The sequence below is a fragment of the Mugil cephalus genome, chromosome 3, assembly GCF_022458985.1.
Source record: "Mugil cephalus isolate CIBA_MC_2020 chromosome 3, CIBA_Mcephalus_1.1, whole genome shotgun sequence".
Lineage (NCBI taxonomy): Eukaryota > Metazoa > Chordata > Actinopteri > Mugiliformes > Mugilidae > Mugil > Mugil cephalus.
Genome location: NC_061772.1, coordinates 3,448,030 through 3,472,037, shown reverse-complemented (window position 1 = coordinate 3,472,037; position 24,008 = coordinate 3,448,030). Strand labels below are relative to the sequence as shown.

The following is a 24,008-nucleotide window of genomic DNA, read 5'->3' as shown; positions in this document are numbered from 1 at the left end:
AAACAAGGTTTCGGTATTTTACTTCTTTTCCATTTCCTTTATTCTGAAGCTCTATGCAAGGGAACATGAAAAAAGGGCTATACATGAATTGAATAATTTCATGCACTGTATGAACAGCTGTTTCTTTTTGATTAGGATGCTATCCAAAGTGCCCCTCAGCTCAGCCATACTTTAATGAGGATACAATGACCTGTGTCTCAAATGAACAGTGTGGCTGCTACAGTGAAGAAGGAAGACACTATAATAATGGGGACAAAGTACCAACAACTGAAAACTGTCGCACATGGTAGGCCATGCATATGTTATATGTGCAAATTAAGGTAACATACATTAATGGATGTATATTACGTCTACAGTGTAGCTCTACAACATAAAATAAACCAAGAAATCAAAATTGACAAAATTTATATTGTTTTTCTGTTGAAGTACATGCAGTTCACTGACCATCCAGTGCCATTACGATGCCCAAGGTATGCAAAGATTTAGAGAGACTGAGGATTGTAAAGATACAAACTCTACATTACAGTGTTAATAGCTTAAGAAAACACCTGCTCTCCTTACAGCTTGCACTTGCACATATCAAGGAAACAAATATCCCACCGGCAGTACCATTTATAACACCACAGATGGACATGGTAACTGCATCACAGCAGTGTGTGGGAAAAATGGTACCATTGACAGAAGTGTATACTCATGTCCGGAAACCACAATGACAACCACTGCAACCACTACAACCAGCCAATCTACAACCATCTTGGTTTTTACTACATCAGGTATGTGCATGGTGTTAATTTTGGATCCGTATCAGTATAATGTAGCATTTACCACGTAAGCAAGTCCTGTATTATGTCTATCCACAGAAACTACACCATGTAAACCATGTGAATGGTCGCCATGGTATGACACTAGTTTCCCACTAATGGGAACTCCTGGAGGAGACGATGAAACCTACAAAAAGATTAAAGAGGCAGGGCACCAGATATGTGACAAACCCAGTGAGATTGAATGCAGAGCTGTGAAATTCCCAAACGTCTCCATTGATAAAGTGGGACAGGTGGTGCAATGTGATCTGGCAAAGGGGCTGACATGCCGAAATGAAGACCAGTCAGGCCCACTACCCTTGTGCTTTAACTATCAAATCAGAGTTCTGTGTTGTGACTATAATGCATGCCCGACAACACTTGCGCCATCAACAAAACCTACAACCCCAATTACAAGTGACCACACTGCTGAAACACCATGTCAAGAAAAAGTATGTGACTGGTCGCAGTGGATAAATATAGACTATCCTGAAGTTGGACCTCTTGGTGGAGACAGTGAAACTTTGAAGGAGATTATCCAGAAAGGATATAATATCTGTGAGAATCCAGTAGAGGTAGAGTGTCAGGCTGAGCACTATCCAGGGGTACCCCTAGATCAATTGGGACAGACAGTAACATGTAATACTCAAGTGGGATTCATATGTAAAAACAATCAACAATATCCACCCATTTGTTTAAATTATGAAATAAAGGTGAAGTGTTGCAGGACTGTGCAATGCAGCACAACAACAAAGCCTGTTCCAATGACAACAACACCAGGACCACACAGTACAACTCAGTCACATACAACCTCATTGGTTACCAGGCCAGTTACAACTACCACAACTGAAACAACAACACCTACACCTACAACTACTACAGGCAGAGCACCTACTACCACAACCGAACACATTACTGGAACACCATGTCAAGAAGAAGTATGTGACTGGTCCCAGTGGATAAATATAGACTATCCTGAAGTTGGACCTCTTGGTGGAGACAGTGAAACTTTGAAGGAAATTATCCAGAAAGGATATAATATCTGTGAGAATCCAGTAGAGGTAGAGTGTCAGGCTGAGCACTATCCAGGGGTACCTTTAGATCAATTGGGACAGACAGTAACATGTAATACTCAAGTGGGATTCATCTGTAAAAACAACCAACAATATCCACCCATTTGTTTAAATTATGAAATAAAGGTGAAGTGTTGCAGGACTGTGCAATGCAGCACAACAACAAAGCCTGTTCCAATGACAACAACACCAGGACCACACAGGACAACTCAGTCACATACAACCACATCTACAACTGGGACAGTTATAACTACCACAACTGAAACAACAACTACACCTCCTTCTACCACAACCCAGCCTAGAACTACTAAAACCACAGCACCTACTACCACAACTGGAACAACAACTACACCTCTGCTACCTACAAGTAAAAGCACAACATCTGCTACCACAACTGAATTAACAACTACAGTTCCGTCAACTACACCTGTCACTTGTCCTGAGGGACATGAAATGATATGTAGTTGGTCACAATGGCTCAGTATGGGAGCGCCTACACCCGGCCCTAATGGTGGAGAGGAGGCATCCATTCAGCAAATAATCTCTGCTAGTCGTCGTAAGTGCTCAGCTGTAGAAGAAATTAACTGCAGAGCTGTCCTTTACCCAACTCTTAGCATGTCACAGCTAGGGCAAGATGTGATTTGCAACAAAGATGTGGGTCTCTTATGTAAAAACAATCAACAAGGACCTCAGCAGGAGTGTTTTGACTATGAGATGCAAATCAAATGCTGTGAGTGTCAAGGACCTACATCACCTTCTACCACAACTACAACAACGTCAACCCAGACACCTACAGCTACTACAACCACAGCACCTACTACCACAACTGGAACAACAACTACACCTCTGCTACCTACAGGTAAAACCACAACATCTGCTACCACAACTGAATCAACAACTACAGTTCCGTCAACTACACCTGTCACTTGTCCTGAGGGACATGAAATGATATGTAGTTGGTCACAATGGCTCAGTATGGGAACGCCTACACCCGGCCCTAATGGTGGAGAGGAGGCATCCATTCAGCAAATAATCTCTGCTAGTCGTCGTAAGTGCTCAGCTGTAGAAGAAATTAACTGCAGAGCTGTCCTTTACCCAACTCTTAGCATGTCACAGCTAGGGCAAGATGTGATTTGCAACAAAGATGTGGGTCTCTTATGTAAAAACAATCAACAAGGACTTCAGCAGGAATGTTTTGATTATGAGATGCAAATCAAATGCTGTGAGTGTCAAGGACCTACATCTCCTTCTACCACAACTACAACAACCTCAACCCAGACACCTACAGCTACTACAACCACAGCACCTACTACCACAACTGGAACAACAACTACACCTCTGCTACCTACAAGTAAAACCACAACATCTGTCACCACAACTGAAATAACAGCTACAACTCCGTCAACTTCACCCGTCACTTGTCCTGAGGGACATGAAATGATATGTAGTTGGTCACAATGGCTCAGTGTGGGAGCGCCTACACCCGGCCCTAATGGTGGAGAGGAGGCATCCATTCAGCAAATAATCTCTGCTAGTCGTCGTAAGTGCTCAGCTGTAGAAGAAATTAACTGCAGAGCTGTCCTTTACCCAACTCTTAGCATGTCACAGCTAGGGCAAGATGTGATTTGCAACAAAGATGTGGGTCTCTTATGTAAAAACAATCAACAAGGACTTCAGCAGGAATGTTTTGATTATGAGATGCAAATCAAATGCTGTGAGTGTCAAGGACCTACATCTCCTTCTACCACAACTACAACAACCTCAACCCAGACACCTACAGCTACTACAACCACAGCACCTACTACCACAACTGGAACAACAACTACACCTCTGCTACCTACAAGTAAAACCACAACATCTGTCACCACAACTGAAATAACAGCTACAACTCCGTCAACTTCACCCGTCACTTGTCCTGAGGGACATGAAATGATATGTAGTTGGTCACAATGGCTCAGTGTGGGAGCGCCTACACCCGGCCCTAATGGTGGAGAGGAGGCATCCATTCAGCAAATAATCTCTGCTAGTCGTCGTAAGTGCTCAGCTGTAGAAGAAATTAACTGCAGAGCTGTCCTTTACCCAACTCTTAGCATGTCACAGCTAGGACAAGATGTGATTTGCAACAAAGATGTGGGTCTCTTATGTAAAAACAATCAGCAAGGACCTCAGCAGGAGTGTTTTGATTATGAGATTCAAATCAAATGCTGTGAGTGTCAAGGACCTACATCTCCTTCTACCACAACTACAACAAGGTCAACCCAGACACCTACAGCTACTACAACCACAGCACCTACTACCACAACTGGAACAACAACTACATCTCAGCCACCTACAAGTAAAACAACTGAATTTACAACTACAGTTCCATCAACTACACCTGTCACTTGTCCTGAGGGACATGAAATGATATGTAGTTGGTCACAATGGCTCAGTGTGGGAGCGCCTACACCCGGCCCTAATGGTGGAGAGGAGGCATCCATTCAGCAAATAATCTCTGCTAGTCGTCGTAAGTGCTCAGCTGTAGAAGAAATTAACTGCAGAGCTGTCCTTTATCCAACTCTTAGCATGTCACAGCTAGGACAAGATGTGATTTGCAACAAAGATGTGGGTCTCTTATGTAAAAACAATCAACAAGGACCTCAGCAGGAGTGTTTTGATTATGAGATGCAAATCAAATGCTGTGAGTGTCAAGGACCTACATCACCTTCTACCACAACTACAACAACGTCAACCCAGACACCTACAGCTACTACAACCACAGCACCTACTACCACAACTGGAACAACAACTACACCTCTGCCACCTACAAGTAAAAGCACAACATCTGCTCCCACAACTGAATCAACAACTACAGTTCCATCAACTACACCTGTCACTTGTCCTGAGGGACATGAAATGATATGTAGTTGGTCACAATGGCTCAGTGTGGGAGCACCTACACCCGGCCCTAATGGTGGAGAGGAGGCATCCATTCAGCAAATAATCTCTGCTAGTCGTCGTAAGTGCTCAGCTGTAGAAGAAATTAACTGCAGAGCTGTCCTTTACCCAACTCTTAGCATGTCACAGCTGGGGCAAGATGTGATTTGCAACAAAGATGTGGGTCTCTTATGTAAAAACAATCAACAAGGACCTCAGCAGGAGTGTTTTGATTATGAGATGCAAATAAAATGCTGTGAGTGTCAAGGACCTACATCTCCTTCTACCACAACTACAACAACCACAACCCAGACACCTACAGCTACTACAACCACAGCACCTACTACCACAACTGGAACAACAACTACATCTCAGCCACCTACAAGTAAAACCACAACATCTGTCACCACAACTGAAATAACAGCTACAACTCCGTCAACTACACCCGTCACTTGTCCTGAGGGACATGAAATGATATGTAGTTGGTCACAATGGCTCAGTGTGGGAGCGCCTACACCCGGCCCTAATGGTGGAGAGGAGGCATCCATTCAGCAAATAATCTCTGCTAGTCGTCGTAAGTGCTCAGCTGTAGAAGAAATTAACTGCAGAGCTGTCCTTTACCCAACTCTTAGCATGTCACAGCTGGGGCAAGATGTGATTTGCAACAAAGATTTGGGTCTCTTATGTAAAAACAATCAACAAGGACCTCAGCAGGAGTGTTTTGATTATGAGATGCAAATCAAATGCTGTGAGTGCCAAGGACCTACATCTCCTTCTACCACAACTACAACAACCACAACCCAGACACCTACAGCTACTACAACCACAGCACCTACTACCACAACTGGAACAACAACTACATCTCAGCCACCTACAAGTAAGACCACAACATCTGTCACCACAACTGAAATAACAGCTACAACTCCGTCAACTACACCCGTCACTTGTCCTGAGGGACATGAAATGATATGTAGTTGGTCACAATGGCTCAGTGTGGGAGCGCCTACACCCGGCCCTAATGGTGGAGAGGAGGCATCCATTCAGCAAATAATCTCTGCTAGTCGTCGTAAGTGCTCAGCTGTAGAAGAAATTAACTGCAGAGCTGTCCTTTACCCAACTCTTAGCATGTCACAGCTGGGGCAAGATGTGATTTGCAACAAAGATTTGGGTCTCTTATGTAAAAACAATCAACAAGGACCTCAGCAGGAGTGTTTTGATTATGAGATGCAAATCAAATGCTGTGAGTGCCAAGGACCTACATCTCCTTCTACCACAACTACAAACCACAAACCCAGACACCTACAGCTACTAACAACACAGCACCTACTACCACAACTGGAACAACAACTACATCTCAGCCACCTACAAGTAAAACCACAACATCTGTCACCACAACTGAAATAACAGCTACAACTCCGTCAACTACACCCGTCACTTGTCCTGAGGGACATGAAATGATATGTAGTTGGTCACAATGGCTCAGTGTGGGAGCGCCTACACCCGGCCCTAATGGTGGAGAGGAGGCATCCATTCAGCAAATAATCTCTGCTAGTCGTCGTAAGTGCTCAGCTGTGGAAGAAATTAACTGCAGAGCTGTCCTTTACCCAACTCTTAGCATGTCACAGCTAGGACAAGATGTGATTTGCAACAAAGATGTGGGTCTCTTATGTAAAAACAATCAACAAGGACTTCAGCAGGAGTGTTTTGATTATGAGATGCAAATCAAATGCTGTGAGTGTCAAGGACCTACATCTCCTTCTACCACAACTACAACAACGTCAACCCAGACACCTACAGCTACTACAACCACAGCACCTACTACCACAACTGGAACAACAACTACATCTCAGCCACCTACAAGTAAAACCACAACATCTGTCACCACAACTGAAATAACAGCTACAACTCCGTCAACTACACCGTCACTTGTCCTGAGGGACATGAAATGATATGTAGTTGGTCACAATGGCTCAGTGTGGGAGCGCCTACACCCGGCCCTAATGGTGGAGAGGAGGCATCCATTCAGCAAATAATCTCTGCTAGTCGTCGTAAGTGCTCAGCTGTAGAAGAAATTAACTGCAGAGCTGTCCTTTACCCAACTCTTAGCATGTCACAGCTGGGGCAAGATGTGATTTGCAACAAAGATTTGGGTCTCTTATGTAAAAACAATCAACAAGGACCTCAGCAGGAGTGTTTTGATTATGAGATGCAAATCAAATGCTGTGAGTGCCAAGGACCTACATCTCCTTCTACCACAACTACAACAACCACAACCCAGACACCTACAGCTACTACAACCACAGCACCTACCACCACAACTGGAACAACAACTACATCTCAGCCACCTACAAGTAAAACCACAACATCTGTCACCACAACTGAAATAACAGCTACAACTCCGTCAACTACACCCGTCACTTGTCCTGAGGGACATGAAATGATATGTAGTTGGTCACAATGGCTCAGTGTGGGAGCGCCTACACCCGGCCCTAATGGTGGAGAGGAGGCATCCATTCAGCAAATAATCTCTGCTAGTCGTCGTAAGTGCTCAGCTGTAGAAGAAATTAACTGCAGAGCTGTCCTTTACCCAACTCTTAGCATGTCACAGCTGGGGCAAGATGTGATTTGCAACAAAGATGTGGGTCTCTTATGTAAAAAACAATCAACAAGGACCTCAGCAGGAGTGTTTTGATTATGAGATGCAAATCAAATGCTGTGAGTGTCAAGGACCTACATCTCCTTCTACCACAACTACAACAACGTCAACCCAGACACCTACAGCTACTACAACCACAGCACCTACTACCACAACTGGAACAACAACTACATCTCAGCCACCTACAAGTAAAACCACAACATCTGTCACCACAACTGAAATAACAGCTACAACTCCGTCAACTACACCCGTCACTTGTCCTGAGGGACATGAAATGATATGTAGTTGGTCACAATGGCTCAGTGTGGGAGCGCCTACACCCGGCCTTAATGGTGGAGAGGAGGCATCCATTCAGCAAATAATCTCTGCTAGTCGTCGTAAGTGCTCAGCTGTAGAAGAAATTAACTGCAGAGCTGTCCTTTACCCAACTCTTAGCATGTCACAGCTAGGGCAAGATGTGATTTGCAACAAAGATGTGGGTCTCTTATGTAAAAACAATCAACAAGGACCTCAGCAGGAGTGTTTTGATTATGAGATGCAAATCAAATGCTGTGAGTGTCAAGGACCTACATCTCCTTCTACCACAACTACAACAAGGTCAACCCAGACACCTACAGCTACTACAACCACAGCACCTACTACCACAACTGGAACAACAACTACATCTCAGCCACCTACAAGTAAAACCACAACATCTGTCACCACAACTGAAATAACAGCTACAACTCCGTCAACTACACCCGTCACTTGTCCTGAGGGACATGAAATGATATGTAGTTGGTCACAATGGCTCAGTATGGGAGCGCCTACACCCGGCCCTAATGGTGGAGAGGAGGCATCCATTCAGCAAATAATCTCTGCTAGTCGTCGTAAGTGCTCAGCTGTAGAAGAAATTAACTGCAGAGCTGTCCTTTACCCAACTCTTAGCATGTCACAGCTAGGACAAGATGTGATTTGCAACAAAGATGTGGGTCTCTTATGTAAAAACAATCAACAAGGACCTCAGCAGGAGTGTTTTGATTATGAGATGCAAATCAAATGCTGTGAGTGTCAAGGACCTACATCACCTTCTACCACAACTACAACAACGTCAACCCAGACACCTACAGCTACTACAACCACAGCACCTACTACCACAACTGGAACAACAACTACACCTCTGCCACCTACAAGTAAAATCACAACATCTGCTACCACAACTGAATTAACAACTACAGTTCCGTCAACTACACCTGTCACTTGTCCTGAGGGACATGAAATGATATGTAGTTGGTCACAATGGCTCAGTGTGGGAGCGCCTACACCCGGCCCTAATGGTGGAGAGGAGGCATCCATTCAGCAAATAATCTCTGCTAGTCGTCGTAAGTGCTCAGCTTTAGAAGAAATTAACTGCAGAGCTGTCCTTTACCCAACTCTTAGCATGTCACAGCTGGGGCAAGATGTGATTTGCAACAAAGATGTGGGTCTCTTATGTAAAAACAATCAACAAGGACCTCAGCAGGAGTGTTTTGATTATGAGATGCAAATCAAATGCTGTGAGTGTCAAGGACCTACATCTCCTTCTACCACAACTACAACCACGTCAACCCAGACACCTACAGCTACTACAACCACAGCACCTACTACCACAACTGGAACAACAACTACATCTCAGCCCCCTACAAGTAAAACCACAACATCTGTCACCACAACTGAAATAACAGCTACAACTCCGTCAACTACACCCGTCACTTGTCCTGAGGGACATGAAATGATATGTAGTTGGTCACAATGGCTCAGTGTGGGAGCGCCTACACCCGGCCCTAATGGTGGAGAGGAGGCATCCATTCAGCAAATAATCTCTGCTAGTCGTCGTAAGTGCTCAGCTGTAGAAGAAATTAACTGCAGAGCTGTCCTTTACCCAACTCTTAGCATGTCACAGCTAGGGCAAGATGTGATTTGCAACAAAGATGTGGGTCTCTTATGTAAAAACAATCAACAAGGACCTCAGCAGGAGTGTTTTGATTATGAGATGCAAATCAAATGCTGTGAGTGTCAAGGACCTACATCTCCTTCTACCACAACTACAACAACGTCAACCCAGACACCTACAGCTACTACAACCACAGCACCTACTACCACAACTGGAACAACAACTACATCTCAGCCACCTACAAGTAAAACCACAACATCTGTCACCACAACTGAAATAACAGCTACAACTCCGTCAACTACACCCGTCACTTGTCCTGAGGGACATGAAATGATATGTAGTTGGTCACAATGGCTCAGTGTGGGAGCGCCTACACCCGGCCCTAATGGTGGAGAGGAGGCATCCATTCAGCAAATAATCTCTGCTAGTCGTCGTAAGTGCTCAGCTTTAGAAGAAATTAACTGCAGAGCTGTCCTTTACCCAACTCTTAGCATGTCACAGCTGGGGCAAGATGTGATTTGCAACAAAGATGTGGGTCTCTTATGTAAAAACAATCAACAAGGACCTCAGCAGGAGTGTTTTGATTATGAGATGCAAATCAAATGCTGTGAGTGTCAAGGACCTACATCTCCTTCTACCACAACTACACAACAAGGTCAACCCAGACACCTACAGCTACTACAACCACAGCACCTACTACCACAACTGGAACAACAACTACATCTCAGCCACCTACAAGTAAAACCACAACATCTGTCACCACAACTGAAATAACAGCTACAACTCCGTCAACTACACCCGTCACTTGTCCTGAGGGACATGAAATGATATGTAGTTGGTCACAATGGCTCAGTGTGGGAGCGCCTACACCCGGCCCTAATGGTGGAGAGGAGGCATCCATTCAGCAAATAATCTCTGCTAGTCGTCGTAAGTGCTCAGCTGTAGAAGAAATTAACTGCAGAGCTGTCCTTTACCCAACTCTTAGCATGTCACAGCTAGGGCAAGATGTGATTTGCAACAAAGATGTGGGTCTCTTATGTAAAAACAATCAACAAGGACCTCAGCAGGAGTGTTTTGATTATGAGATGCAAATCAAATGCTGTGAGTGTCAAGGACCTACATCTCCTTCTACCACAACTACAACAACGTCAACCCAGACACCTACAGCTACTACAACCACAGCACCTACTACCACAACTGGAACAACAACTACATCTCAGCCACCTACAAGTAAAACCACAACATCTGTCACCACAACTGAAATAACAGCTACAACTCCGTCAACTACACCCGTCACTTGTCCTGAGGGACATGAAATGATATGTAGTTGGTCACAATGGCTCAGTATGGGAGCGCCTACACCCGGCCCTAATGGTGGAGAGGAGGCATCCATTCAGCAAATAATCTCTGCTAGTCGTCGTAAATGCTCAGCTGTAGAAGAAATTAACTGCAGAGCTGTCCTTTACCCAACTCTTAGCATGTCACAGCTAGGACAAGATGTGATTTGCAACAAAGATGTGGGTCTCTTATGTAAAAACAATCAACAAGGACCTCAGCAGGAGTGTTTTGATTATGAGATGCAAATCAAATGCTGTGAGTGTCAAGGACCTACATCTCCTTCTACCACAACTACAACAAGGTCAACCCAGACACCTACAGCTACTACAACCACAGCACCTACTACCACAACTGGAACAACAACTACATCTCTGCCACCTACAAGTAAAACAACTGAATTTACAACTACAGTTCCGTCAACTACACCCGTCACTTGTCCTGAGGGACATGAAATGATATGTAGTTGGTCACAATGGCTCAGTGTGGGAGCGCCTACACCCGGCCCTAATGGTGGAGAGGAGGCATCCATTCAGCAAATAATCTCTGCTAGTCGTCGTAAATGCTCAGCTGTAGAAGAAATTAACTGCAGAGCTGTCCTTTACCCAACTCTTAGCATGTCACAGCTAGGACAAGATGTGATTTGCAACAAAGATGTGGGTCTCTTATGTAAAAACAATCAACAAGGACCTCAGCAGGAGTGTTTTGATTATGAGATGCAAATCAAATGCTGTGAGTGTCAAGGACCTACATCTCCTTCTACCACAACTACAACAAGGTCAACCCAGACACCTACAGCTACTACAACCACAGCACCTACTACCACAACTGGAACAACAACTACATCTCTGCCACCTACAAGTAAAACAACTGAATTTACAACTACAGTTCCGTCAACTACACCCGTCACTTGTCCTGAGGGACATGAAATGATATGTAGTTGGTCACAATGGCTCAGTGTGGGACCGCCTACACCAGGCCCTAATGGTGGAGAGGAGGCATCCATTCAGCAAATAATCTCTGCTAGTCGTCGTAAGTGCTCAGCTGTAGAAGAAATTAACTGCAGAGCTGTCCTTTACCCAACTCTTAGCATGTCACAGCTAGGGCAAGATGTGATTTGCAACAAAGATGTGGGTCTCTTATGTAAAAACAATCAACAAGGACTTCAGCAGGAGTGTTTTGATTATGAGATGCAAATCAAATGCTGTGAGTGTCAAGGACCTACATCTCCTTCTACCACAACTACAACAACGTCAACCCAGACACCTACAGCTACTACAACCACAGCACCTACTACCACAACTGGAACAACAACTACATCTCAGCACCTACAAGTAAAACCACAACATCTGTCACCACAACTGAAATAACAGCTACAACTCCGTCAACTACACCCGTCACTTGTCCTGAGGGACATGAAATGATATGTAGTTGGTCACAATGGCTCAGTGTGGGAGCGCCTACACCAGGCCCTAATGGTGGAGAGGAGGCATCCATTCAGCAAATAATCTCTGCTAGTCGTCGTAAGTGCTCAGCTGTAGAAGAAATTAACTGCAGAGCTGTCCTTTACCCAACTCTTAGCATGTCACAGCTAGGACAAGATGTGATTTGCAACAAAGATGTGGGTCTCTTATGTAAAAACAATCAACAAGGACCTCAGCAGGAGTGTTTTGATTACGAGATGCAAATCAAATGCTGTGAGTGTCAAGGACCTACATCTCCTTCTACCACAACTACAACAAGGTCAACCCAGACACCTACAGCTACTACAACCACAGCACCTACTACCACAACTGGAACAACAACTACACCTCTGCCACCTACAAGTAAAAGCACAACATCTGCTACCACAACTGAATTTACAACTACAGTTCCGTTAACTACACCTGTCACTTGTCCTGAGGGACATGAAATGATATGTAATTGGTCACAATGGCTCAGTGTGGGAGCGCCTACACCCGGCCCTAATGGTGGAGAGGAGGCATCCATTCAGCGAATAATCTCTGCTAGTCGTCGTAAGTGCTCAGCTGTAGAAGAAATTAACTGCAGAGCTGTCCTTTATCCAACTCTTAGCATGTCACAGCTAGGGCAAGATGTGATTTGCAACAAAGATGTGGGTCTCTTATGTAAAAACAATCAACAAGGACCTCAGCAGGAGTGTTTTGATTATGAGATGCAAATCAAATGTTGTGAGTGTCAAGGACCTACATCTCCTTCTACCACAACTACAACAACGTCAACCCAGACACCTACAGCTACTACAACCACAGCACCTACTACCACAACTGGAACAACAACTACATCTCAGCCCCCTACAAGTAAAACCACAACATCTGTCACCACAACTGAAATAACAGCTACAACTCCGTCAACTACACCCGTCACTTGTCCTGAGGGACATGAAATGATATGTAGTTGGTCACAATGGCTCAGTGTGGGAGCGCCTACACCCGGCCCTAATGGTGGAGAGGAGGCATCCATTCAGCAAATAATCTCTGCTAGTCGTCGTAAGTGCTCAGCTGTAGAAGAAATTAACTGCAGAGCTGTCCTTTATCCAACTCTTAGCATGTCACAGCTAGGACAAGATGTGATTTGCAACAAAGATGTGGGTCTCTTATGTAAAAACAATCAACAAGGACCTCAGCAGGAGTGTTTTGATTATGAGATTCAAATCAAATGCTGTGAGTGTCAAGGACCTACATCTCCTTCTACCACAACTACAACAAGGTCAACCCAGACACCTACAGCTACTACAACCACAGCACCTACTACCACAACTGGAACAACAACTACATCTCTGCCACCTACAAGTAAAACAACTGAATTTACAACTACAGTTCCGTCAACTACACCCGTCACTTGTCCTGAGGGACATGAAATGATATGTAGTTGGTCACAATGGCTCAGTGTGGGAGCGCCTACACCAGGCCCTAATGGTGGAGAGGAGGCATCCATTCAGCAAATAATCTCTGCTAGTCGTCGTAAGTGCTCAGCTGTAGAAGAAATTAACTGCAGAGCTGTCCTTTACCCAACTCTTAGCATGTCACAGCTAGGGCAAAATGTGATTTGCAACAAAGATGTGGGTCTCTTATGTAAAAACAATCAACAAGGACCTCAGCAGGAGTGTTTTGATTATGAGATGCAAATCAAATGCTGTGAGTGTCAAGGACCTACATCTCCTTCTACCACAACTACAACAACCACAACCCAGACACCTATAACTGGAACAACCACAGCACCTACTACCACAACTGGAACAACAACTACATCTCTGCCACCTACAAGTACAACCACAACATCTTTTACCACATCTCAATTTTCAACCATAATTCCGACAACTCCATCTGTCACCACAACTGAAGTAACAGCTACAACTCCGACAACTCCATCTGTCACTTGTCCTGAGGAACATGAAATGATATGTAGTTGGTCACAATGGCTCAGTGTGGGAACGCCTACACCCGGCCCTAATGGTGGAGAGGAGGCATCCATTCAGCAAATAATCTCTGCTAGTCATCGTAAGTGCTCAGCTTTAGAAGAAATTAACTGCAGAGCTGTCCTTTATCCAACTCTTAGCATGTCACAGCTAGGGCAAGATGTGACTTGCAACAAAGATGTGGGTCTCTTATGTAAAAACAATCAACAAGGACCTCAGCAGGAGTGTTTTGATTATGAGATGCAAATCAAATGCTGTGAGTGTCAAGGACCTACATCTCCTTCTACCACAACTACAACAAGGTCAACCCAGACACCTACAGCTACTACAACCACAGCACCTACTACCACAACTGGAACAACAACTACATCTCTGCCACCTACAAGTAAAACAACTGAATTTACAACTACAGTTCCGTCAACTACACCCGTCACTTGTCCTGAGGGACATGAAATGATATGTAGTTGGTCACAATGGCTCAGTGTGGGAGCGTCTACACCCGGCCCTAATGGTGGAGAGGAGGCATCCATTCAGCAAATAATCTCTGCTAGTCGTCGTAAGTGCTCAGCTGTAGAAGAAATTAACTGCAGAGCTGTCCTTTACCCAACTCTTAGCATGTCACAGCTAGGGCAAAATGTGATTTGCAACAAAGATGTGGGTCTCTTATGTAAAAACAATCAACAAGGACCTCAGCAGGAGTGTTTTGATTATGAGATGCAAATCAAATGCTGTGAGTGTCAAGGACCTACATCTCCTTCTACCACAACTACAACAACCACAACCCAGACACCTATAACTGGAACAACCACAACATCTACTGTACAAACTGGCCACGTACCAGTAGAAACATCAGCAACATCTTCGCCTATTTCTACGTCCCCATGCACTTGTCAACATAATGGTGCACAGTTCAATCCTGGTAAGTTCAGATCCATGTCACAAACTACGTATAATATTTATTCTTCAGTTAAGTCATATTTGTGGCATCATAATTACATATATTATCTAACATTGTGTTTGTCAGTCACAGTTTTTGTTGATTGATTTTTAGTGATTTAAAGAATATTTATAACTTGGATTCAACTTTTTTGTTGGATTTTTACAAGATCATGCATGTCTTCATATATGTGTCAGTTATACAGAATCATCTGTATACATGACATTTGTTATAGGTTTATTTTGAGAAATATTCTTCTGCTTCATTTTCAGGATCCACTGTCTACAATGTGACAGACAGTGCTGGCTATTGTTACACAGGCTACTGCAATGAGACTTGTCATGTAGTGATAAAATTCTACGAATGTGAACCTGTCGACTGTGTCAATGTAAATCCTCCAAGAAAGGTATTTCTACACATATGCATCTTCTCCACACATATTTAACCGTCTTGCTCCATTAAATTGTTAATTGTTTTATGGATTTTGATAAACAAATTACTTTGCACCATGTGAATAATTTCAACCTGTGTTTCTCATTGTAGGATGGGGAAATCTGGAAGGAAAGTAATTGTCGTACAGGAAAATGTGAAAAGGGCAAAGTGAAATATAATGACAAAATATGTCCAACTAAGAAACCTATAGTGTGTGCAAACAACTTCCCTGCTGTTGAAGTGATGGATGATGATGGATGCTGCTCCCACTATGAGTGCCAATGTAAGTTTGAGTTACTAATATATGTACACACATTCTGACCATGTATATATAAAAATGTGTATCAGATGTCATTTGAATTTGTTAATGCATTATCTTTATCATATAAAGGTATCTGCTATGGTTGGGGAGACCCACATTATGTGACCTTCGATGGAACCTACTATAGTTTCCAAGGCAACTGTTCCTACTGGCTGATGAAAGAGATTTTGCCCAAATACAACTTCAGCGTTATGATCGATAACGACTACTGTGAGGCGCATGACAGCCTGTCCTGTCCTCAGTCCATCACCGTCTTCTACCAAGACTACAAAATCTTCATAACGCAGTCGGATGTCAATGGCGTTTTCACAAACCATGTAATTTTAAATACACTCAAATATTTGTCAGTGGGCCACTTAATGTTTGTGAACTTGAGGGCCAGTTACACCAACAGATGGCGACCTTGCCTCATAAAAGATGATCGGTCCTGTCTATTATCACTCATATTCAACTTATTATGTAGTATCTGTCACCATTTTTATGTATTCATTGGTTTGTTTGTTGTTTTAAGCAAATCTGCATATAAATAGAAACACACAGGTAGAAAGTGATCCATACTTCTTCAAAAGCCATTTTACAAGGATATGACTGTGAGATGAGATGTTTGTGCATTGTCTATTCTAAGGATTGCAGCTTTTAACATTTTTTTTTTTTTTTTTTAAATCACCACTGTAGCAGCAATGGATTTTGAAAGAAAAGAAAAGAAAAAAAAAGGCATTTCTGACATTTCTGTGACATGCTTCTGTTGCAGATTTCTGTGAACGACAAGCCTGTAAGTCCTGCATATCAGAATGGTGACATCCGTTTAACTACCACCGGTATTGGTACGGTGCTCGTCATCCCCGAAATTCATGCCAAGGTCACATTCTCAGGGCTCATCTTTAGTATCTACCTGCCCTACAGTGAATTTGCAGGCAATACAGTGGGGCAATGTGGTGAGTACTGCAGCTGAAATGTACTGTGTGGATATCAGCTGATGAGTGAATCGCATTTTTACAGTCATTTAAAGCGTACACATTGAACCACATGGATATGTTGACTTTACTAATGATTGAGGACTCCCTAGGTACATGTGACAACTACCAAGCAGATGACTGCATGTTGCCCACTGGTAAAATTGATCCTTCATGTCCCAATATGGCACATGAGTGGCATACTAATGACAGCTACTGCCCCCAACCTCAGCCTGAGCCAACACCATCACCTACGCCTGCAGTCTGCAATACAACCATCTGTGATATCATCAAGAGCAGGTAAGAGGAAAAAAGATCATAAATCATAATCTGTAACATCAGGTTACAATGATGATTTAATTTTAACTTCTTACATGTTAATTTGTCATTTTGAATTACAAACCTTATATACATTATATGCATCATTTACTCAGTGACAGACAGTCTTTATATACATTGATTACATTTCACTGATAGCAATTGTCAATATTAAATACTCTGCCTGCCAGGTTTTTTTAATTACTTTTAATATATTCTACAATATAGAAAAATACAGAAGACACCCAAACTATGAAATAATAAATATGGATGTACCGTATATATCCACAAATACAAAGCCGAAGTGAAGCCAAATGAACTTGTTGGGATCTTCAGTTTTCGCATTCAAGTAACCCAATAAGTGATTACTGTATTTGGATTTCAAACAGGTTTTGTCTCTGTTTTGAATGCAATTAACCAGGACGACTGAGATCTTTACAGACAAGGGTGCATAGTATTCCAGCCCAGTTCCGTGATAGATTGCGAAATAGTCACAAAGTGACACAGTTTGTGTAAAAATATGTTCAGTTTGTGTCCAGTATTCTTACTGACTATAAATCCCATCTTTCCAGTGTGTTTGAAGCTTGCCACAAACTCATTGACTACACCTCATTTGTTAAGGCATGTGAGTATGATGTTTGCCACATGCATCTTTATCACATTGGCTGCACCAGCATACAAACCTATGCTGATGTCTGTGCGGAGGCTGGACTGTGTATTGACTGGAGAAGTGCCACCAAAGGAATCTGTGGTATGCAATTGCAAAATATGAAACATCTCACTAAACCGATCAAAGCAATGACTAAAACCCTTTTTTGTCTCTCTCCATCTCTTAATAGAATATAAGTGTCAAAGCCCGAAAGTGTATCAGGCCTGTGTCCCTCTTGTAGAGCCAACCTGCGATTCCTGGTAAAGCAGTTCACCAGCCCTCTTATTACTCACATACTACAGGATGTGATTATGACACTGCATGCTGTTGTCTCTGCAGGTACAACGAGAAATTCATCTATAGTGTTGATCAGTTTAGTCCTATGATGAATGTTAAGCTGGAGGGTTGCACCTGCCCAAACAACACATTCCTTCTCTCTTCCACCTCAAATGAATGTGTTCCCACCTGTGGTAAGAGCATTACAGAAATACAAGTGTTGTGTTTATGAATGTCCTGTACAATAGTCTTTATTAGTATCTGCAGTAAAGATACTGAGTGCATCTGCAGTAATATATAATAGGAAAGGGTGCATGCTTGTAAAAAAAAAAAAAAAAAAAAGGCAAGTGTAATTAGAAAGTGCTGATGACTTTTAATACCATTTAAAAATATCACCAACTGACCTTGTGAGGCAGGCTAACCAAAACTGAAATGAATGAAAGTTCTTTTATATTTTATATTTTTCTCTCATTAGAAATCTGTCGTCTGCCCAATGGAAAATGGACAAAGGTAAATAATCTGGTCTACAATGTCAGTCCCTTTCAGCCTTACCTTGGATGAGTAATTGACATGTAACATTGTGTCCTCAGGCCAATGCGACATGGACAGAAGGCTGTAATGAGTGTATATGTGAAGAGGACACACTGCAGGTCTCCTGCCGTCCGGTTTCCTGTCCAACACAGCCACCACTCGGCTGTGACCAAGAAGGCATGGTTAAAGTTAATGAAACTGTGGGCTGCTGTCAAAAGGAGACGTGTGGTACGTGAACATATTGGAAGCTTTAGTGACTGAATTTGCACTATGGTCACTATGAAGTGAGTTCAGAGAAAAGACCCGTCACTCATGAACAGTAATTGTAATAGAAATTTCTCATTGTGCACATCAAGGTATTCTATGTGAGTATTTTATCAGGGCTCATTTCTGTGTAAACTTACACTTTCTGTCCTTGAACAGTGTGTGATGTGAAGCAGTGTTCCCCTGTGCCACTTTGTGCTGTTGGCTTTACTCTCGAGACCACGATGGGGGTCTGTTGTCCCAAATATGTATGCGGTGAGTGTGCATGTGTGTTCATGTCACTGTAATTGCATAGGCAGGGTAAAAATTTTGCCACAGCTCATTTGCAATGCATTAATCAACTGGTGTTTTTGTTTTCTTCACAGTGCCTAAAAGCCGTGTGTGTGTTTTTAACGGCCAAGAATATCGGGTGAGAGCTCACACTTTCACATGAAACGGATGAAGAAAAGAGACACAGACTCGGGGATTGTGCTATTTTTCTGCAACCAAAAAATTGCATTTACAGAAACGTTTAAAATGAGGATGTATGGTATAATAGACTGGGCCACTAACACAGCTATTAGATCTGAATTTAATACACTATACCCTAAAGTCAAATCAGATGCAATAATAAAGTATGTTGCAAAGAATTTTGTTGTGACCTTGTGCCGATCTTCTTACCCTGTCCATCCAGGTTGGAGATCAGGTACCGATGAAACCATGTGAGAAGTGCATTTGTAGTGACCAGATAGATGTCGCCAACCATCTTCACACAATACAGTGCCAGCCTATACCATGTGACACGCACTGTCCTCTGGTAAGACTAGTCTCTCTGTCTCATTCAGACACACACTCATATCTGCAAGTATGTACATGTGTGTGTGTGTATATGTATGTGTGTGTGTGTGTGTGTGTGAGCCTGTCCCTTCCTTTTATCTTTTATAATTACCTATTTGATGTAATCATTCATACCATGTCTGATCTCGTGCTGGTTTACATTTTGTTTATATGCCGTGTTTTTGTCCATATTAAGGGTTTCGAGTACCAGATCGTCTCTGGCCAGTGCTGTGGAAGATGCATCCAAACAAGCTGCATTGTCACACTGCCAGACAATACCACACATACATTAAAGGTTGGTATTTGTCATTGGTATGCCCTGTGTATTCAAGTAGAACTCAACAGCTGTTTTACTTCAAAACTTTCCTGCTGAAATATATTGCAAGTTGAATTTTTTTTATTTATTTATTTATTTATTTTTTTTTTAAGTGTATTCTATTCAGTAGTTTTCAGTCATTTAAATTTTCAGGTGAGGGTTCATATAAATTGAATTACTTCGACAAGATATAAAACCTCTGCCATGTCCCTTTAAGATTATTCAAATCTACCTTTCCATTACGCATGTGAGCACAAATAAACAAGTGTGAGATTCATTAGTTGCATGATATTAAGTAAAAGCAGCAAAATGCATATGATCTTATGGAGTTGATGATGTGACTGTGGCACTGTGTTTTAAAATTGTGTTATGTTATTCTTCAGGCTGGCAACATTTGGACTCCTACTGGGTCCCCCTGTGTGAGGTACGAGTGTGTGCAAATTGCCAATCAGTTCATCACCATCGAGGCCAAGATCATCTGCCCACCCTACGACCCTACTAATTGCATACCGGTAAACACACACACATGCTTACACCTTTACAGCTGCCATTACCAATAAGATAATTAAGAGACAGGTGAAATGTCAACAACACTTTTGTACTAACAAAAAGGACACAACAGAGTTTTTTTTATCTCTGACTCTGCAGCAACAAAAAGTAAATTCACTAAATTCCAAAATGTCTTACTTTTCAATCTGATGTCCGCTCCAGTTTCTACATATACATATAAGACACTTATTTATTGTGAATGCTGAAAAGCTTGAGCCATGAGAATACTGATGTGAAAGTATTTTTTTTCCTGCAGGGAACGGAGATCATAGCTCCAGACGGATGCTGCCATACCTGTATGTATTCTTCCACAATTTCTTTATATTTCTTTATATAGTATAGTGTAGTGTTTATCTGTGGCAGGATTTACCACTGTGGTCAGTCCTGATACCTGGCTCACTCAAGTTACAGAATTATGACTCTTTATGACTTATATGATGCCATGTTTTATATGATACAGGGCATTTTGAAGGTATGGTAATACATAAGACATTACAAAACATAAGACATTATATGAATATCAAGCCTATTCATACTGTATATTCAGTAATTTGTCATCTTATTGGTATTGATCCACAACAGTCAACTTATAAAGCAAAGACAGGCTATTCTGTTTAGCAACCGTTTTGGAATGAAAGGATTATCTTACTTCTTTTATACACTCCATGCTTTCAACACATTTCTCCTTTCCATCTCAGGTATTCAAAAGAATCACTCATGCAGTGTGTCCACAACTAGCGTCCATCTGGAAAGCCAAGGCTGCCGCACCAATGAACTGGTCAACATTACATCTTGCGCTGGGGCATGCGGGACATTCACCTTGTGAGTTCTCCTTAAATGCCATCCCATATAATTGGTTCCAAGAAAAACGCTTAATTTGTTTTAAAAATGTCTCTGGTTCTGAGATAATGTGTTACCATACATTATTCTTTTATTACTGTATTACAGGCAGGTCCACTGACATGGGGAATTGTAATAGATTAATAATTATAATAATTAATCAATGTAGTAGATTGCATTAGATTAGACCTTTGGTTCATAATTTTGGTCAAGATTCAAAAATCTTCATTCCTATCTCTGCCATTATGCCACTCTATATTATCTATTTATTACAATATGAAGTGTCTGTGATCTTAAATGTAATGCTCTAGTAATATAAAGTGATTTTGGGCACAACCGAAGGATATAAATTTAAAATACTTTCCATATAGTCTCTGTTTTCCCATTGTAATTTTCATGAACCGCATTAAATTTCTTCTAATCTCCTTGTTACCTTCTTTCACCTTCGTCACACCTTTCTTTGCTTTCTTCACACCTGCCTTTCTCTCTTCTCACAGTTACTCCACCAAAATGAAAGCTTTGGAGCACACCTGCTCCTGCTGCCGGGAGATGACCACATCTGAGAGGAAGGTCCAGCTCTCCTGTCCTGACAACACGGAGGTCACCCACACCTACACCTACATTGAATCCTGTGGATGCCTCAATACGGCGTGCGAAGCACGTGGGCTGCCCAGTACCTTGAATGGCAGGTCACGTCGCCGAAGGAGATAGGCAAAAATCGATGAGCAGAGAAAAGGCTACGTCTACCATGCATGAAGTTTTAGGACATAACAGTCACAACTGAATCATTGTCACCTTCATTTGCATTCATAATTCCTCTATTTATGTCTAATGTATTAGTGTACCTAGTTTTAGCTTGATGATATTGTAATAAAGATCATATTTTAGCTGCAAGCTGAGAATGTCTGTTTTTGTTCAACTAATCACCACACGTTTCTTCTGAAAACAATCCAGTTTAATGTCAAAACTACAGACTCTAGATTTAATGTATAGTATTTTAAAAAAATAAAATAAAATACAAGTCAGTTTTTTGTAATCTACATTATAGAGCAACATGGCTGCTGCAGAGGGAAAAAGCTATGGAACTAAATATGAACTCATCCAAAACCTTCTCAGTTGGGTGTATTCTGTTCTCACTTACTTTCTCCTTCTGGGTGAAACAGCCCAGTGTAGCGTGAAGGTGTATTCGTTCACTTCGGGATTAACCAAATAGGGTCATATACAGTTATTTTATCTAGGATGGTTAAACGTGTATTGTCTTTCTAGACCTATAAATTACAATCTAATTGGAAAAATATAAATGATTATCATTTGATTAATTTTCTGTAGTGAAGTATTAACATAGAGAAACAGTAATGCCCAGTCACTCCATGAAATCCCAAATTCAGTGTTAATAATATTAATAATGTACAATTGTGTGGCATTATAATTCACAAATATTTCTAAGTAACATCACTTTCTGAAAGAGTTTTGCTTAAGAATAACAAAGAAACAAGGAAACCAAAAACCAGCCTTGAAAAAAGAAAAAGTGTCCCATTTTAAACTAAGATGATTTGTAACTTTGACATAAAGACATTTTGATTCTATATTCTTTTAAAATAAACCAGTACTTTAGACTGCCCTTATGAAGTGTAGCAGTTCCTGGTACTGTCGTGCAACAGGAGTGTGTGTGTGTGTGTGTGTGTGTGTGTGTGTGTGTTTGTGTGTGTATGTGTGTGTGTGTGTGTGTGTGTGTGTGTGTGTGTGTGTGTGTGTGTGTGTGTGTGTGTGTGTGAAAAAGATTTAGGACAAAGTGATTGTTATTCAAATATTATACCAAACCACATCCTGCAGAGTATTTGTACAGTACCTGAAGATAAAGGTCTCCCAGAAAGATTAACTTAAAGCTGCGATGACAGACAAGCCAAACACAGCACATGGAAGCAAAAAGCTGCGCAGAGTCTTTGGGCAAGGTGGAACCACTCTGCACACATTCCTAAGTCAGATCTTTCACAGTCTAATGGGTGGAGGTATTCATGAAGTCTTGGTAAACAAGGATGTTTACCGAATGTAACATTTATTCAACTCGATACGTCATTGAAACAAAATTAATTTGACATGCAACACAAGTGCGCAAGTGAAGGACTTAATCAGTACAATGCGTTAATATGTTGACCAAGAATAAGATAAGATAAGATAAGATAAGCAACATTTTATATGACAATGTTGAATTTGCCCATCACAGTTAATCAATCATGTCCTGTCCAAAAGGTGAACTTGCATTTCTAGCTGTATGATGTGTAAATAATATGCAAATGGGAAATCAGACCTTACCGAGCATGGATGTGTTTCCTTTATTATTCCTCAACTCACACAGTAAATCTCCAAAATCCATTGCTGCCCTGAGGTCTTCAGTGCACAAGAGTTGATCTACATGTTATAACCACTGTTTGCCCAGTGACTTAAGAGACTACACTGTTTATCTTTCTGCATAATGAATTTTGATGAAACTAAAATAAATGGTGATTTTGAGAGTAATATTTAGATATTGTGATATGTCAATACTGGTTGGCACTTATTGTAAGTTTCATTGGAGCAGGATAAATGATGAAAGTCAAATAATTTAATACAAAGTATGAAACTCTTCTACACTATTTAAAGTTCTTGACTTAAATTCTGCAAGCAGAGCAGATTTATC

At 41.8% G+C, this 24,008-nt stretch overlaps 1 protein-coding gene across 1 annotated transcript in view; it reads left to right on the top strand.

Moving 5' to 3' along the window:
* LOC125005388 (mucin-5AC-like) overlaps positions 1-22,225 on the top strand; it is a 34,280-nt gene extending 12,055 nt beyond the window's left edge. Inside the window, 31 exon segments of the mRNA XM_047580721.1 lie at positions 136-286; positions 427-470; positions 564-773; positions 861-6,174; positions 6,533-6,649; positions 7,024-7,140; positions 7,517-7,633; positions 8,009-8,125; positions 8,501-8,617; positions 8,993-9,109; positions 9,485-9,601; positions 9,977-12,023; positions 12,026-15,047; positions 15,338-15,471; positions 15,609-15,780; positions 15,889-16,136; positions 16,571-16,754; positions 16,886-17,072; positions 17,663-17,841; positions 17,930-17,999; positions 18,079-18,209; positions 18,491-18,525; positions 18,606-18,774; positions 18,970-19,065; positions 19,176-19,219; positions 19,484-19,606; positions 19,823-19,921; positions 20,326-20,454; positions 20,748-20,787; positions 21,190-21,313; positions 21,829-22,225. Of these exon segments, the coding sequence (XP_047436677.1) occupies positions 136-286; positions 427-470; positions 564-773; positions 861-6,174; positions 6,533-6,649; positions 7,024-7,140; positions 7,517-7,633; positions 8,009-8,125; positions 8,501-8,617; positions 8,993-9,109; positions 9,485-9,601; positions 9,977-12,023; positions 12,026-15,047; positions 15,338-15,471; positions 15,609-15,780; positions 15,889-16,136; positions 16,571-16,754; positions 16,886-17,072; positions 17,663-17,841; positions 17,930-17,999; positions 18,079-18,209; positions 18,491-18,525; positions 18,606-18,774; positions 18,970-19,065; positions 19,176-19,219; positions 19,484-19,606; positions 19,823-19,921; positions 20,326-20,454; positions 20,748-20,787; positions 21,190-21,313; positions 21,829-22,042 (13,985 nt within the window). The 3' untranslated portion in view covers positions 22,043-22,225.
* Positions 22,226-24,008: the final 1,783 nt, after the last annotated feature.